At 34.8% G+C, this 18048-nt stretch overlaps 3 protein-coding genes across 6 annotated transcripts; all 3 read left to right on the forward strand.

Annotated features, from left to right (window-relative positions):
• Positions 1 to 436: 436 nt before the first annotated feature.
• On the forward strand, positions 437 to 5077 carry LOC122603492 (zinc finger protein CONSTANS-LIKE 15-like). Of its 4 annotated transcripts, none has more exons than XM_043776210.1 (4): positions 437 to 1437; positions 3424 to 3636; positions 3732 to 3943; positions 4694 to 5077. In XM_043776210.1, exons 1-4 carry the CDS (start codon positions 589 to 591, stop codon positions 4797 to 4799), a joined length of 1380 nt encoding a protein of 459 aa, XP_043632145.1. In that variant the 5' UTR covers positions 437 to 588; the 3' UTR covers positions 4800 to 5077. The 4 variants fall into 4 exon arrangements, with proteins under 4 accessions (XP_043632145.1, XP_043632161.1, XP_043632170.1 ...); XM_043776226.1 differs by having other exon boundaries at positions 3744 to 3943; XM_043776235.1 differs by having other exon boundaries at positions 3424 to 3630; positions 3744 to 3943.
• A 2145-nt stretch (positions 5078 to 7222) lies between these two features.
• Positions 7223 to 9857, forward strand: LOC122585127 (leucine-rich repeat protein 1-like). Its single transcript, XM_043757227.1, has 7 exons — positions 7223 to 7391; positions 7601 to 7733; positions 7999 to 8070; positions 8681 to 8824; positions 9253 to 9324; positions 9401 to 9472; positions 9561 to 9857. The coding sequence occupies exons 1-7, from the start codon at positions 7307 to 7309 to the stop codon at positions 9634 to 9636; spliced, it is 654 nt and encodes a 217-aa protein (XP_043613162.1). The 5' UTR covers positions 7223 to 7306; the 3' UTR covers positions 9637 to 9857.
• A 1842-nt stretch (positions 9858 to 11699) lies between these two features.
• LOC122592901 (ubiquitin-conjugating enzyme E2 27-like) lies at positions 11700 to 12527 on the forward strand. Its single transcript, XM_043765230.1, has 4 exons — positions 11700 to 11877; positions 11954 to 12002; positions 12119 to 12278; positions 12372 to 12527. The coding sequence occupies exons 1-4, from the start codon at positions 11700 to 11702 to the stop codon at positions 12525 to 12527; spliced, it is 543 nt and encodes a 180-aa protein (XP_043621165.1).
• The last annotated feature ends 5521 nt before the right edge of the window (positions 12528 to 18048 follow it).

The following is an 18048-nucleotide window of genomic DNA, read 5'->3' on the forward strand; positions in this document are numbered from 1 at the left end:
ACGGGTTATAGTTTTGTGGGTCATATGGGTTGATGGGCCGACCTATTTAAAAAATATATATATAAGTTTAAAATATTTTTTGGGATTGACGTGTCGATTTGTTAATCCGAAAGGTCAACCCGAGTCGAAAGAACCAGCTTGGCGAGTCAGGGGTCAAACCTGGTTTTTCACGTTGGTTTTGGGTTGGATTTAATATTGATAGCCTTAGTATGTTATAATAAAAATTATGTAAGTGTTAAAAGTTTATAATAATATTATGCTCGATTTTATACTAAAATTCATCTTTATATATTACAAGACTTATTCTTTTTTCAATTTGTGATGTAAGTATAAGGTTATTTCTAACCTGGTTATATTAATTTAGTTGTATTTAAAGGAAAAAAAAAATTGATCAGAGTTAAGTATAAAAAAGAGTTAAGTATAAAAAAGAGTAAAGAAGTGATATGATTGAATACGAAGATTTCAATTCTAACACTCCAATGAAACGAAATCAAAACCCTTCCCAATGAGGAAACCCACAATCCTACATACCCTTTTTAATTAATATTTTTTTCCTTCAACACACCATTGACTTTCTAAAAATAATTCATGGCAACCACCCCCAACGCCAACACCAACAATAATGGAAACGACGTCGTTACACTTCCTTGTGATTACTGCAACCACCAGACAGCCGTCATATTCTGCCGTGCTGACTCAGCTAAGCTCTGTCTATTCTGTGACCAACATGTTCACGCCGCCAATGCTCTTTCAGGCAAACACTCACGTTCCCAGATCTGTGACGGCTGTCGGTCCGCTCCTGCCTCTGTCCTCTGTTCCACCGACAGCCTCGTACTCTGTCGGGACTGTGACTCGGATGCCCATGGCAACTGTGCTGCTGTGTCGGCTACACATGACCGTACGCCTATAAATGGTTACACTGGCTGTCCATCACCATTGGATCTTGCATCCAACTGGGGTTTGGATATTTTGATGAAGAATCAAAAAAGGAAAAGACCCGTTAAGGATTCGGGTCGGGTAGATACGGGTATTTGGGCAAACCCGTTTTCCGACCCGAATTCTTGGATGCAAGATCTTATGGTTGTCCCTGAAGAAGAAATATCAGATTTTGAGGAATCTGATGATATGAAAAAGTTGACATTGACTTGTAATGTTGGGAAGCAAAAAAATGTGATTTTGAAACAGTTGAGTGAGATTTATAATAGAAATTTGTTGTTGGTTAATGATGATGGTGGTGGTGGTGGAAGTGGGGTGAGTGATGTGCCACGTCAGCAGGAGGAGGATGAGGTGGAGGGGGAAAGGGTGGAGTATAGACATCAGCCTTTTACGACTCTTTTGATGATGCAAGGGCCGGTGGGGATCGAGGCGGTGAATGATGGGAATTTGGAGTATAATCCGGTTTGGGAGGCTAAGCCAAAAGAGCATAGAGGGACTCAGGTTATGTTTTTTTGTTTGTATGCGTGTATACAAATTGTGTTTTGAAGGTTATATTGTGGATATATTGTGCATACGAAAGAATGTTTCATGTTGATGGTTTTAGGGTGTTTGGTATTGCTTTGTTTATAGTGCTTATCTGCCTATTGCGTTTTTAAGACATAGGTGAGGAGTTTGGAATAGGTGAATTGGGAAAATTTGTTGATGCTTATATGTTTATTTTAGAGTCAAATAAGTCGTTTTTATCAAGGGAGTGTTTGGCTTAGCTTATTAAGAAGCTTTATTGGCTTATTAAGAGTATTAGAAGCTTTTTTTTACTTTATCCAAACAACTTATTAGCACATCTATTTATTAGCCTTAATTAGCTGATTCATAAAAGCCAGAGATGTATAGTTTTTCAGATTGGCTTATTAGCATAAGCCTTTTGCAAATAAGCATAAACTCAACAAAATAAGCTAACACAAACATCCTTGGTATTGAAGAATTTAAACTATCACATGCTTGAATAATGAGTGAGCTAACGCAAATCATACCACGACTTTGATGAGATTGGGTAAGCAACAAAATGGTTGATGAGATTAGCCGTTTAGCTCCTCGATCAAAATCTTAATAAGTGAATCTGTAAGTTGTTGAAACTTAGCGAATTAGCTTCTTCTTTTTTTATAATTAAATTAGTTTGATACTTTGATAACCATCTAAGTGGGTTGCAAATATGATATTGACTTCATTGTCCAAAGATCCATTGTACTAGGTTTCTGATTTTGGATTTCCCTAATTCTCTGGGGCTTTTCACTGTTATCTCGTTTTTTCCAATGTAAGTCGTGTAAATCGGAAATTTTCATCTATCACATGCTATCTTAGGTAGAAAATATTAGTTACTCGTATTTAGATGCATTTTCTAAAGTTTGTGTTTTTAGTTTTGTGGACTATTCTCGTGAGTCATCTAGCGGTTAGCCGGTTACATTTACTCTTAATATCCGGAAAATACTTCTCTCCAAATTATATCTTGCCTATCCATTTTAGAGTAAGTTAAATATTTAATCCAAAAGATTGATGTTCAAGATTGTTAAATCCTTGTTTACTCCAAAGAAGTTAGATATCTGGGATCTCTTAGGGTACAACCACTTATCTCATCGTGTATTTTAGATGGAGTTTGGGCAAGAAACTAGATATTTTATCTTATCTTACTTGTTTTAGAGTGAAATAAGTAGTTTTAGTTAAGTTCCCCTGGTCTCGAAGAATTTGGATTAATTACATGATATGATATTCGTGATGCTTGAATAATGATAATCGGCATATCAAAGCCACAAAATTGTTGATGAAATTAACCTTTTTGCTTTGTTCATTGAAAATTTAATGGTGTTTTCTAGCTAGGTGACACTTTGTTGATTGGTTAATTTTATAAGTTAGGTTTAGTATTGAACTGTCTATCGTTTCTAAGTGCGATAAATACAGCTGTGATATTAATTCATAGTTCCATTGTTCCAGGGCTCTCATTTTGAACTTACCCTATTTTTCAATATGTTTCCTTTTTGGTTCTGTTTGTTTCTTGTGTCAGTCGTGTGAATTGGGAATTTCCCTCTATCACATGCTATCTTGGGTAGGAAGTTTTTGTTATGTGGATATGTTATCTGAAGGTTATATATTACCCCTTTTGTGGACTTGTATCCCGTGTTGACTAGTGGTTTTAACTCTTATCATATGCCGAGCAATACTTAACTTTAAATAGGTCACTGTCAATCCTTTTAGAGATATTAAAACAGTAAATTAAAACATTGATGTTCAAGATTTGCTTACTTCTCCATATGAGATAGAAGTTTGGTATATGGGGACCTTTTAGAATAAATTAACCACTTACCTCTTATTTTATGCAACAAAAAAATGGCACAAAACTGCATGGGATATCATGTGTATATAATAGGTAGCAATGTGTGTGTGTGTGTGTGCTTTCATAAACATTAATTTTTTGTATATCTTGGCATCTTGCAGATATGGGATTTTAATATGGGCCGATTGGCAAGACCAGAAGAATCTGATGCAGTAGACTCTGCAGGGTATGGTACAAACAATGAAGGATTCATGATGAAAACATTTAGTGAAATTTTAAGTGAAGCATCAATGGCAAATAAGACTGGGTTAGAAGATATATACGGGTTAAATTACTCCACTTCACATACTGATATTACAGCTTTAAATGTAAATGTAAACCACTTTTCACTTTTATGCTGTTATGTCTTTATGGTATACCATATACAGTATTAGGGATGGATATACTTACCAAATGTTGACTTTCTTAGTTCAAAATTCAGAACAACTCGAATGACAGAAAATCCACATCAACTTTCGGAACATCAAATGGATATGGCGCAACTGATATCCAGTTCACAGAGCTAAATGTTACGGCGGGTGAAAAACTGGCAACGCCATCAACTAAAGCTGATATAGAACTTTTGGCAAAGAATAGAGGTGATGCAATGCTGCGTTACAAGGAGAAGAAGAAAACACGAAGGTAAGCTTTTGCTTCTTTACATTTAAAGGTGGCAAGATTGGTAGCTTGGGTAATGCGTCAAAATGGGTTATAATAAAAATCTAATTTGTTGGCACCTGTCGAAATGCCACCACTTTTCTCAATATGCCACCAGTTTGTGCTTTAAGATGTTTTATGTGAATGTGATGGTGTAAAGTATGACTTGATTATGTATCACCTCCCAATGCATATCATCAGTTTGTGTTGACCCGAAACACTGTTTGTCCAGATTTAATAATTTTTTGGAAATAGCTAGTGTCAAATATGATTACAAAAATAGTTATTACAAAAAGATGCATAGTTTCATTAATTAATGATACAGGAAGTCTTGAGTGTTGTGTAGAGGTGGAACAGTTGACTATTCAGGTCAAAACATTTAAAAAAAGTCATTTATATGAGTCAGACAGTTAGGTTGGGTTGGCCCAGAACATATCTTGTCCAAAAAGTAGTATGCCGCTGTATAAAACTAGTGTGTGATGTGATCACTGAAGTTATATTATGCCAACAGTAATCTATTGTTTTTGATTTAATGATTTAGGATGTTTATCGCCCAAATATACAATTTGGGCATTTTTCACCCTTTTCATTTGTAGCCATTTTTTGAATTGATCTGTTGGAGATAAAACATTACCTGGATCAGCCTAATTGTAAGTACATAGGTCGACATATCCACCTTTCGTGAGTGTAGCAGAAAATACTTGAGTAAATTTTGATGATAACATATGTATGTAGATATGACAAGCACATTCGATATGAGTCGAGGAAAGCAAGAGCTGATACTAGAAAGCGAGTGAAGGGTCGATTTGTGAAGGCTAATACCGAAGATGGGGCAACTTGACATGCTGTTCGGAGAAAGTGTTGTGTATTTATGTAGTTCATTAAAATGGTTAAAACATTTAGGTGTAGATGTTGTAGGTGTTTGGCAGAAAAAGTAGAGGTACGAGTGGATTTAGAGGGGTCCTTGACCATGTACTAAATTGCATTCTTTCGTTTCCTAAGAAATGTAACATTTTGCTTGTGATTCTCGTAGCTACGGGTCAATATGAAGAATTACGTCCTCAAATTCGTGTCTAGTGAAAATAAACATCAAATGGAAATTAATATTGGTTTGGAACAGTCTGCAAGTGAAGTGTTACTTTTGTCTTATTTATAACTTTATTTTAAATAGTTGTAGCTATCTCTGCTATCTATTTTGAAAGAGTTTCATATAAATACATGGAATTGAACTCGTGACACTAAAGTCATAAGTGACTTTCGAATCGCCAATGACCCAAGAGGGTTGGTATCTATCTACTTTGAAAGGTTCTTATAGGTGTTGGGTAAAAAGAAATGTTAGGCCACCTGTTGTCTGATTGATGTACTGATCCCTGATTGGTTTGGCTTGTGGCTGGTTTCCTCTATTTTCAGCTGTAGTTTTGACTTTTGAGTACTGTGGTAAACTAGAGCTTGCTTGTGCTGTCTGTCTGAGTTTTGTTTCGGGTCTCATTTGGGCTGGGTCAACGTTGTTCATACTTCACAGGTTTTCGAGTTGAAAGTTTCTGCACGGAAGCCAGGCTCTGATGTAGTCAAAACGAGATTATAACTTTCCAGTATCATATACCTTTTTGCTTCTTTGCTATTTTGTATTGAAACTCGATTTAGAACTCATTAAACTCACAAACTAGCCACATTTAGCAAAGCCATTTCCTCAAAAGCAAAATGTTAGATACAAATTGAATTATACAGATGGTGGAGGTTTTCCTTTTTCAAGTTATCTGGTGATGATGAGGTCTTTTTGACCTAGGTTCATGCGGCCTAACTGGGCACCTAACCACCAGATCATGGTAATTAATGGTTTTTGAAATGTTACTGCATTCTATAAAGGGTTTAGTATCTAGGAGTGAAAGAAACTTTTATACTTTTACTATTATATGAATGTAACTTATATTTGGTGCATTTTAGGAAGAAACTTTCGAAAATTGTTCAAATAATGTAAAATTGTATACGTGGCAAAAGATATGAGCTGCCACGTGTAAGTTTCTGATTGGTGCATATAAAAATGTTACATAATTTGAACATTTTTACAAATTTTCTTCCTACAATGCACCAAATGTAAGTTTAAATGTGTAAAAGTTCCTTACACTTTCGGATACTAAACGCTTCTATAAATCTTATTTTCCTTGCGAATTTTTGAGGCAGAAAGAGGGTCCCCAGCCATGCAAACTTGCCCTCTATAACTTTATTGACCAAATACAGATTTGTCTTAAAAACATGAAATAAATATATGTGATAAACTAATAATGATGTGCACATGAACATAAATAAACCTTTATATGATGATGCTCCTGGCCGGACCCTAGACCAACAACTAAAAAGAGGTCAATACTTGCCTTTTTCATCATCATAAATCAATCTTTTGCTTTACTGTATGGCAGGTCTGTTATTACTTAGTAATTTAGTATGCCCCCTTTGATTTCTCACACCACTCACTTTGAAAAGCAAAATAAAAGAGTCGAAGACCCATGACGACGACAATGCAGTGCCAAGATGACAGAAAAAACCGTTGTTTCTTTTAAGGAGAAGCCAATCATTGTTCTTATATGTGTCCGAGTTTGCCGCCAAAACTTGGCTAAGCATTTTATAGTTTGAACTTCAAATTGAAATTCGTTGTTCTTTATTAGGGCGTTAATCATATCAGTTTAGCTTTTTCAGTTAAATGACAAACCGAGGGGCATGAAAAACCAAACAAAATAGCTGACCCCTTTGTCACTCATGGATAATAGAAAGAAAGACTTGTTGCGGATTATGTCTTAATTGGTACGTTGGTGAGAACTTATTTTCGAAAATTAATGGACTTTTGATCAAAAGCTACATAAACTATCTCGAGCTTTATGAGTTGCAGAGGCTCTTTAAACCTAAAGAGCCAACGCCCTAATTTAATTATACAAGGAACATGGATGTTTTAAAACTTAAGCTAAATGGTAGACTATGTATCTAAAACCTGTTTTGTTTTCTTATAGATCACATATTCACATCCTCATACAATTAACGCATCCTTAATCTAGTTTTAGTCTTACTCGACTACACACAATGCCACACTATGCAAACATTATTTTACAGACTAACATCAATTTAAAACCAAAATTATTCCTTGCAAAAGTATATCATTTAAAAAAAAAAATAACAGATTCGTTTTAGTACCAATTTGGACGGCCATTGTATTGGGTATATAACAAAATGCACATATATTGTACTTTATATTTGTTGGGTAAACTTAGCTTTTGGTCTCCATAAATTCCCACCGCACTCAAACATCTTCCATTTAAGTTGACAGTACACCATCCACAACTAGCACTTCATTTTCTAATGTTGCTAAATATGGTGATACGCATTCCTACTTTTTCTCTGTTTCTTCTTCTACTATCCATATCTGCATATGCAAACATTGAAGGTATGTCACCATTTTCCATGCTAAACTAAACTCGTATTCAGAGGCGGAGCTAGCTAGAATTTGAGCCAAACATCCTCGAGCGACATACTAGCTCCGCCTCTGCTTATATTAACATCCATTTATTTTTATTTTTATATTATATATACAAGTAAGTATATAAATGTTACTTAGTAACGTACGTTTACTATATGTATGAAAAATATATATAGGGGATGCTTTGTATGCTTTAAGGAGAGCAGTGAAAGATCCAAGAAATGTTCTGCAAAGCTGGGATCCTACTTTAGTTGATCCATGTACTTGGTTTCATGTTACTTGTGATTCCGAAAACCGGGTCACTCGACTGTATGTACTCTACTTGTTTAATATTTTCTTCAAACTAATGCATTATTTTCTTGATGGTTATTGAGTAACCATAGAGAATGAGTTTTTTTTTTTTGGATTTGGAACCATGCCTTTTTGCACCAAAGTGAAGTGCATATGGAAGGAATACATTTATTTCCGTCTAGTACAAAATATATATGTTATAAGATCACTTTTTTTTTGGTTTTTTGCATTATGTTATAATATCATTAACTTTTTGTTTTTTTTTGTATTATGTTGAATGTAGTGATCTTGGAAATGCGAAGCTGTCAGGTAATCTTGTACCTGAGTTGGGGAAGCTTGAGCGTCTTGAGTACTTGTAAGTGTAATGTTTTGTAGCTAGCTTATTTTCTGGCTTATATGTCTATTTTTCAGTCTTAAGTCATGATAAGCCATCTAATAAGCCAAAAAGAGCTTATGGAGAATAAACGCCATAAGCTAGGCCAAACACCCCAGTAGAATAGAAGATGGATCGTACTATGTGTGTGTATGCATCTACTCCATTTTAATAAATTTTACTAATTTATAAGTAAATTGCTGATTTGCGAATATGGATCATTTAAGTAACAGGAGTCCTATACAAACGACTTTGCGTCATAAGTCTTGGACCAGCCTGTTTGTGTTATATACTTGTATCCATAGACCGTTCCAGACTCTGTATTGAAAGTTCTGTTCGTTTGAAGTTTTCACGTGTTTCTATGCACTTTCCATGCTCTGCTAGGCGCGGCCACATTAATGTTTCTGTTCAGCTATCATTTTGCTAGCATATACGGGTCCCAGGATTTTAGTTGAAGCAGTAATTTCAAGATTAAAGTCCATATTACAAACCTTTAAATACTTGGTACCATATAAGCAGTCATAATGCTTTGATCATTAAATGGATCCAAATAAATATGTCATGTGATGTGTTTGTTTGCATAATTGTGCAGGGAACTGTACATGAACAATTTTGAGGGGAAAATACCACCTCAGCTTGGAGGACTAAAGAATCTTATAAGCTTAGATCTTTTCCATAATAATCTAACCGGTTTCATTCCACCTTCGCTTTCCAGGCTTTCTAATATCAGATTCTTGTATGTTTCCTCGCTCCTCTATGTATCTACAATTTTCCTTCAAAAGTGTATCTTAGAGGTGCCAAAATGGGAGGACTAGTTGGGTTGTGTAACGGGTCAAAACACAGACTTTTGCATGCACGTGTACTTTGGGTTGACCCGCAAACAGTTATTTTGTCCATATAGAAATTACTTCTGTTGATGTTTTGATGTTGTTAAATATCGTTACAAAAACTATTTCTAAAAAATAATGTTTGTGACGTTTTGATCCATTCAACTTGTTTCCTTCAAACCAATATAAGTTTGGCCCATTTCGGATAAAACCTAACCGAAGTTAACCAGTTCATAAATAAATGGATCAAAAATAACATCTTATTTATTTGTGTGCATTATCAAAGGAAACATCAAAGACAATTTAAATGAAAATAATCCGCAAATCATAAATGCAGGCGACTCAATGGCAACAAATTGACAGGAAGAATTCCAAGATCTCTTACCAAGCTTCATAACCTCAAGATTTTGTGAGCTCACATTCCTCTTGTTATGTTAAGATTCTATTCGGTTTGTATTTAATGTTTTTGTCCTCAATATTTGTAGGGATGTGTCTAATAACGATTTATGTGGCACCTTTCCTACTTGGGGTTCCTTCTCTAGCTTGACAGAAGAAAGGTTAGTTTCCTTAATGTTACTCACATCTTCATTAATTATCTTTTTGGAAGTATAATGAAGTGACATAAAGTGGTTTTTCTGAATGCAGTTTCATGAATAATCCGAGATTGGAAGGACCAGAACTTATGGGTTCCGTGAAGTACGATGATAGTGATGGCAACTAAATATATTTTGAGGGGTAATGGCAATTGGAATTAGGGTTGAAATAGCTTCTAGTTTGGTTGCAAAAAATAGGTAATGCTTATGAAGTACTACTAGTACTTATGTATTCTGACAGTGTGGTGTGCTGTGATACTATGTAGTTTTTGCCGTGTGTAATGTTTATATATATATTTATGACAAAATCTTAAAAGATCAAAATAAAGGATTTGATGTTAGACCTGTATCTAAACTATAAATTTTGTATGTGATAGGCATATTAGATGGGTGTAACATGAATGAATTTTAGAGCAAACGGTATGGAAAGTTGGAAACTCTCACTCCATGACATACACGGGTTATGAGTGAGCCCAGAGTGATTCATAACGTAATGGGCGTGATGCTCACGAGCAAGGGCAAAGTGAGCTGGGTTGTGCAGGTGAGTGATAGAAGAAAAACCAAGTTAGGGTGTGACTGTGTGAGGAGGTCATACTGAGGGAGTGGCTTTTTATGATGTGACGACGTGAGAGCGTCTCCATATCGTTTAATCTCATAGATGTGTATAGATATGAATGGAGTCATCTAGACTCTAGAGAATATAGTCTGTCCCTGTCTTTTTGTGCCTGTTTCTGAATTTGCAGGCTTTTCCTATGCCCAGTCTTGCTATCTAGCTCTATAACCAGCCATATTCAAGCACACAGAGTGCTGCTTAGGCTGGGTGTCTACCGTGTTAGGGCCGGATATCAAACCGAGCTTCCCACTCCACCCTCAGTGTGATGAGCTTTTTTCAAACCCAAAGTCAGAAAACTACACTAACTGTATGCGTGGTTTTGTGGGGATTGTAGACTAAAAGAGTTGATTAGAAGATCTTGATTGGACTAAAGCATGCACTTATGAAATAGCATTTAAGTGTGGAATTTAACGGTTGCATGTCTATAATGTGTGCCACAAGGTAGAAATTATGAACCGTCTTGGATACTTGTTCTTTCATGGTACGCACACGAGAAAATCATAATGAATGCATTATGGCATGTCGCTCACAAAGCTGCAAATGAAATGATCTTATGAGGTTTACTTGGTCTATAGCTGATACGAAAAAGTTCATATCCTCTTGAAAAGGTTTCAGGATATAAGCCTGCATCCTATTTAAAGACTAGTATGTGTCCCGTGTAACATTTACAGAACACAAAATATCGAGGAAACCACGTGCCAACAAAAATGCCCTGCACGTAACCGCGAGATTTTCCATTTTTGATTGTGTTAAATTTTCATGTCGGATCACGTGCACTTTTGTCGTGTTGCTGTCTATCAGGAAATCAATTAGCACCTCATTAGACATTATTGCACTTGAAACAAGTCAACTGTCACTAATGATATAATTCTTCATCTTCTAATCTGCAGTTAAGTATCCCTTTAGCATTTCACTAGTTGATTAGTACCTTTATTTTACTAGTCACAGCTGGTTTTCAAATCTATATATTCACAAAGTTCGGCATTGGAATCAGAATTATGCAACCGAACCTACTCCTCTGCCTCAGCTAACACTGGACCAGTAGGAGAAGACTTACAAGTAAACACAACACATTTAAAAGATTTTATGTTACAAAGGCGGTGTTATCTTTCGCTTCATACTTTAGACACACGAAGTTTTCAAGATAGACTCGACACATTAGATTTTGACAGAGGTAGTCAAAAAGTTAGACCAACTTGAAATGCTTTTTCTGTGTGGTTTGTTTTAAGATGATGGTTTTCAAATACATATAAGAGTTTATCTAAACGTCATTTGAAGGGAAAATCTTTACACTGTCTTAGGTTGTTGGGCTAACAAGTTAAGTGGGGAAATCTGACAAATAACAAAACTAAAATCACAAAAAAAGCCAATGTTATTACTTTTTAGTGGAATATGAAATATAATCACCAAGACATCATGCCAGAAATGAGGTTTAAATTCACAAGGATTCTACAACAAGGTCACATGATACATGAGATGTCACCAACGTCACATTTTTTTCATTCAGCAATGTGTATATTTACTCTCTATATATAACTGGTTATGTGAACTAAAAACTTGTGTTTGCATGTGACTAAAATGGTTCAAGAATTGAGAATCCAAAGAGAATTGCAAAACGTTGTGTCCGATGAAAGCTTGGTAGGCATAACCTTACAGAGAGAGGAAAATGATATTCACCACCTCACGGCCACCATCATTGGCCCCGAATCCACCCCTTATGAGGGCGGGCTCTTTAGACTCGACATTAATTTACCTGGTCTACGCTCTTCCTTTCTCTTCTCATTGTTATTTTGTCAATATGTTATACTGATTATTTTATCTAACATACGCAGTTAACTATCCGTTTGCACCTCCTGTGGTCAGATTCGTCACAAAAACTTGGTAATTAAGATAAAGTTTATATATTATTAATCACTTACGCATTGCATAATTTGACAGATCATTTTCTATACATTTTAAAGTGACAAGTCTTGATCTATGATTGTTTATGTTAATAGGCATCCTAACATAAGTAACCAGAATGGAGACGTATCTATGAATACTTTAAAGGGCGATTGGAGTCCAGGGATGAACCTCAAAACGGTTCTGATTTCAATCCAAGCTCTACTCTCTAGCCCGGAGCTTAGTGAGGCACAGAACGCTGAGGTGGCTTTGCAGGTTTCATACCTCGCTCGATCTATACTTCCTTTTTATCATTTTATGTATATATGTGATACTAATAAAATGACATTGATCTTTTTGTTTGTGCAGTATCTTAGAAATCATTCTACATTCATCCGTAATGCTTGGCGTTGGACTCAGATTTACGCAACCAACATTATGCCTCCTCCTCATCTAACAAACAGGACTGCAGCAGGGAGAAGAATGTCAAGAAAACCGGCACGTTTTGATGACTTTTTGTTATAAATGTATTATCGGTCATCAGTATGAAAGAGCATTAATCATCTATTAATCAAGTTATGCTTTTGTGGAACACTCTAATTACGAATTATGAATTTAATATATCTTGCAATGATAATAAATTTTAATCAATGAAGGATTTTGAGCCTATCTAAAAAGGTAAACAAGTAATTGCCAGTCTTTAATGAAGGAAAATGCATTGACTAGATTGAAAAAAACCTTATATAATTACCTAAAAATGAAGATTTCATATCTGTGGAATGAATGATTTAAGGCGATTTGTTGAATTAATTTATACAAAAAGGTATTTTTACAGGGACTCAACTAATGTACGCTTGAATAAGCTGCGTATTGAAGGAAAACTTTTTCCCGTAAACTGAAAGAAAATAATGAACACGTCCGAGCTGATTAAGAAGCTACATACATACATTCAATAAATCGCCGAATACTCCAAACAGATCCATAAATAATGCATACAAACTGAGCAAACTTAAAAAACAAGCTTAAATTGAAATACTCCAGACAGGAAATGCTTTAACAGATCGAGGTTGTTAAAAAGGATACAGATGCTTTTTACTATATTGGACTTTTTAACTTCACAAGTGAGAAAGCATGACGACTGATATAAGCCAAATCAAAAGTTACCTCCCAACAACAAACGATCGTTGGAAGACAAGGGTAGTAAATATTAATATATTCCTCAACGCTTTTGCTCTAGACAACTAATAGTTAAGCTTCTAATCTATTACTTGAACAAAGATCTAGTTTACACGTATGGAAACACTTTACTTGACTCTCTATATATACAAAAGTTTTACGAGTTTTAAGCGTGCTCATAATAATAGGCACAACCGCACAAGCTAGCGAAAGAGAGAGCCAAATTTTAACTGTCTAATTTAATGTTTTGATGACAGTTTCAATTCTAGCTCTTGTGATTTGATAGTAGTACTTTGTCAAAGAAAATGTGATGTTGTAATGATAAAGATCATCGAATAACATTTCAAATTTCTCTCAAGTTCCAGTGTTTGTAGGATCAGACCCCTCTTATAACACTCACAAACTATATATATGTATGTAGTATAATATGCAGTGAAGAAAGAATATGAAAAAAGACTTTTTACTAATTGAAAGAGGTTACACGACATACTACTACTACTATGCTATTTATAATAGCAAAAACTAAACTGCCAATAGACCCACGTTCACTACTTTGCCACTTTTACTTTTTCTAACCACTAAAACATGACTAAAACATACTAAATAACTTGCAAATTAACTGCCTAGACAAACTGGAATTTCATACGAGACATACTAATTAAAATGTCATTTTCACTTGTTGACCCGAAATCAAAATTAACCCAACAGTGTTTACAATCTAAATGTACCTTTTTTTTAAAAGGCAAATATACACAACCCTTAAATGATTGCCGGCCTGCCACCAACCATATATGCATACATGCCCTCAAAAAAGGTTTAACTTCTATAACACAGACAACCTTTCGACACTATATATATACATTGATTTATCACAGACTATACGCACACTTGCAAGTTTTTGAACATATATATATTTATTCATTCTTATAACACAGACATAAAACTACAAAATAATATAAATTGATTCTATCTACCTTTATTATTTCCTTGGCAGTCCATGCAGATGCGACAACGCCGACAGGTAGCTGTCTGATCATCCGAACTATTTTCAACATTGTATTTTCTAATTTTAACCTTTGCAGCAGGTGCCTGATTCAAGACCCTCTTTCTTCATTACTAAACTATAGCCAACCTTTTAATCTACTATATATAATTTTGTTATTATATACTCGTGTTGTTTTTAATTTCATGAAAGATAACAATCCATATATATATATATATACACTTATTATTATTATTATGCACCATGCATATACTTTAGGAAAATGTTAACGTGTATAAAAAAATTTATATTACATCTTTTATTCCATTAATTTGGATCTTCGTATTATTTAACTAATTGAGTTCTGTACGCTTGTATAAACAACACGTGTCCAACATCAAACTAGCAGAGGTCAAGAGGGTTGAGCCCCGTTGCAGGCCGGGTCTAGGGTCGTGTCTCTTTTGGAGGTCTTAATTGCTAGCCCCTTTTTGGTTTTTTTATAACAAAAATCATGATGCTCGATCAAACTATATTAAGACTCAGAGATTGATGGTTCAGATAAACTTTAATGAAATGAGAACTTAAAAGATCAAAGATTGCCATGACTTGTATTACAGTAACTCAACGAATGTACACTTCAATAAGCTGCGTATTGAAGGTAAACTACTATCTCCCAAAAATTTATAGATAATATATAGTGAACACATCCGAGCTAAGAACCTACATATATACATACATTCAACAAACCGTGGAATACTAACAGCTTCTACATATTGCATACAAACTGAACAAACTTGAAGAAGAAAAAAAGAAATCGATGTTGTTAAAAAAGGATAGAGATGCTTTTACTACGACTTCAACTGTGTACGTATATAAATCGAATCATAAGTTACCTCCCGGCAACAAAGGTTGGAAGGCAAAAGCTACCAAATTGGAAGATCTAAGACTCTAGAGTCCGCTTCAGTAGTTACAAGAGTAATTAATGAGTTCCAAAAATTCTTCAACGCGCGTCTACTCTAGGCAACTAGAGTAATAGTTAACCTTCAAATCTACTACTTTAAGGGAGATCCAATTAATAAGATAGACTTTACCTCTATGCTAAAATTTTACAAGTTTTCTAGCACGCTCATAATAATAGGCACAACTGCACTGCACAAGCTAGCAAGAGGTCGAGAAAGCCTAGCTAACTTTAACTGTCTAATTTAATGTTTTTGATGTCAGTTTCAATTCTAATTCTTGTGTTGTTGCTATGATGGTAGCCTAGTTAGGGGTTCAATTCTCAGCGCGCCCCATGTCACTTTAAGCATAGTGTTACGTAATTAATTATCTATGTCCTCCACAATGGACTACCATCGTGCATGGCAAATTAAATCAATAATGATATAAACGTCAAGTTAAAAATCATGTAAATCCATGGGTGCCATGTAGAGATACCTAACTAACAAAAACAGACTACGAGTATAAGTTACAGACAAATTTAAGATTTAGCCTAGCTAATTACACAACTTAAATGATTTTCTGCCACCGAACATGTATAAATCTCCTTAAAAAAGGTTTAGCTTCTTTAGGCGCTCCTCGTGCTTTGGATCTAGCTTCGCTGGGGTGTAACAACCGTGAAGATCCTCTATTACATACTCCTGTCAGAGTCAAGGAAAACACTAATGCTTAACGAGGAAAAAGGTCGGTATCAACAATCTTTTCCAAGACGATGTACGTCTCAAGTTTCTATGGGACCGGCTAAAGCAAAACTTAGGCATATTATTTACTTACTTACACTTATGTATTTCATAGTTGATGGGCCATCTCACAGTAAATCATTAGGCTAGAAGCCCTTTGGTTTGATTCCCGTGAGAATTCCATGTGTGTGATTTGGGGAACTAACTAGCTAGCTACATTATATGAAAATCTATATATATTATTAGGGATAAGTACTATCCTAGAATGTAACAGACTTTGAACGAATATCTATAATGTGAAATAACCAAAGTTGTGTTCATTGTATGTAATCATCTTTAAATAATGTTTATTATATGTAAGAAAATGTATCCGACCAATCAAAAACCAACAAGTGACAACTATATATGGTTGTCATGTATGCCTTTTTACATACAATAAACATAATTTAAAAATGGTTACATACAAGGAACACAACTTTAGTTATTTCACACTATAGACATTCGTCCAAAATTTGGTACATTTCAAGATACTTATTCCCATATTATTACCTGTGTAAGTTGTTCTCTCATGGAGAGGATGTGGGAGGGTGTCTGAAAAGTAATCCTGCGGATAGCCATGATGTAAGCAAAGAAGCTAGACCAAAAGACAAGTATCAGTATTAGCCACAGCATGTCTATCTATATATGTAGACACTGCAACAGCATCAGTGTGGACCGTCGTCATTGCGTGAAAAGCGATTTAATTACTAGTATGAACGTACCAAACGATCGCAATCAACATCTGGAAGATCATAATGCCCCCTGTAATAGCTAGCAAGCAATGACAACAAATCACACTTCCAGCCGGCCCGAGTTGGCTAATTAAGTAAATAGATATATGTATCTATCTGTATATGTTGCAAATACGTACAGGTGCTTGATAGTACATACTCCTTTATATATAGTTGTCAATGATGAGTATAAAAGAAGATTATATATATATAGCAAGCAAAATCATACTTTATTTATACTAGTACTGGAGCTAGCAGACATATATATACTTAAACCATAACATTTGTTAATTAGTTTTCTACTAATTAAATAATTAACCAGATCGATTAGGTTTGTCAAACATACTCAATAATTAGCAAAAGCAAAGGCAACAGGTAATTGCTTACCAAACTAGTAAGTCCTAGATGTTACCAACACTGACTGCTGGGTTTTTTTTTTTTTTTTAATTTTCTGTTGTATGTTGTAATTAAGTTACAAAGAGTAGGCCGGATAGAAAACTTAATACTATTAATTAATTACCTATACAATAATAGTAGATCGTGTGCCTTGACAACATATCATCCTCCTTATCATCAATAAAACTATTCTTGAGCAGACATATTGGGACTGCAATGATCACCTATATTTAACCACTTAGAAGTCAGAAAACGAATAATTTAATTAAAATATGGTAATTTTAAAGATAATATATATAGTTCATTCATTCTCCATTACTACTTAAAAGTCAGAAAATGCATAAACTAAATCAATGAGATGAATTGGCAGCTAGCTAATCCGGCCGGTACAGATATTAACAGGAACTAGTAGCTAGCTATAGAAGAAGACTCAACTAACTCTGTGAAGAAGATCACAGCGGCGAGATCAACCAATAGTCCGAATATATTTTTGGTCCACCTAGCTCGAAGATGGAACTGGGCTTTGCAGGTTGTGCAATGTGAAAACGCGTTACCTGCTTCCTGTACGTACTATACGTTCTTAATTAATCATATCAATAATAAATTACCCGAGTAGTAATTAACATATATCAAATACATATATATATTATCATCTATATTAGGATTTATTATATTATCATCTATATAAATAAATAAATATATATGAGATCGAAACAATAATATATATGAGCGGATGGACCTTGAAAGATCGCCATTGAACGATGCACAAACTGCTGTGTCCCTTTGCACATGCATGGAGATATCAATACATCATCTGCATTTCATTCGTATATAATTAATTAAAACAATAACACACAATTACTAATTAATTATTACGAAAAAGAGTACGTAGTAATCAAATAATATATGCCAACAATTAATTATTATCAAACAGTCAGATCGACTTCTTCGAAAAGTAACAATTAACCTCCTAGCTAGCTAGCTAGCTTGATCCATATTCAATTAATTTAAAAAAGAAGAAATAAGTTAACAACCCTAGCTTCCCG

This window comes from Erigeron canadensis, chromosome 1 (assembly GCF_010389155.1).
Source record: "Erigeron canadensis isolate Cc75 chromosome 1, C_canadensis_v1, whole genome shotgun sequence".
Taxonomy (NCBI): Eukaryota; Viridiplantae; Streptophyta; class Magnoliopsida; order Asterales; family Asteraceae; genus Erigeron; species Erigeron canadensis.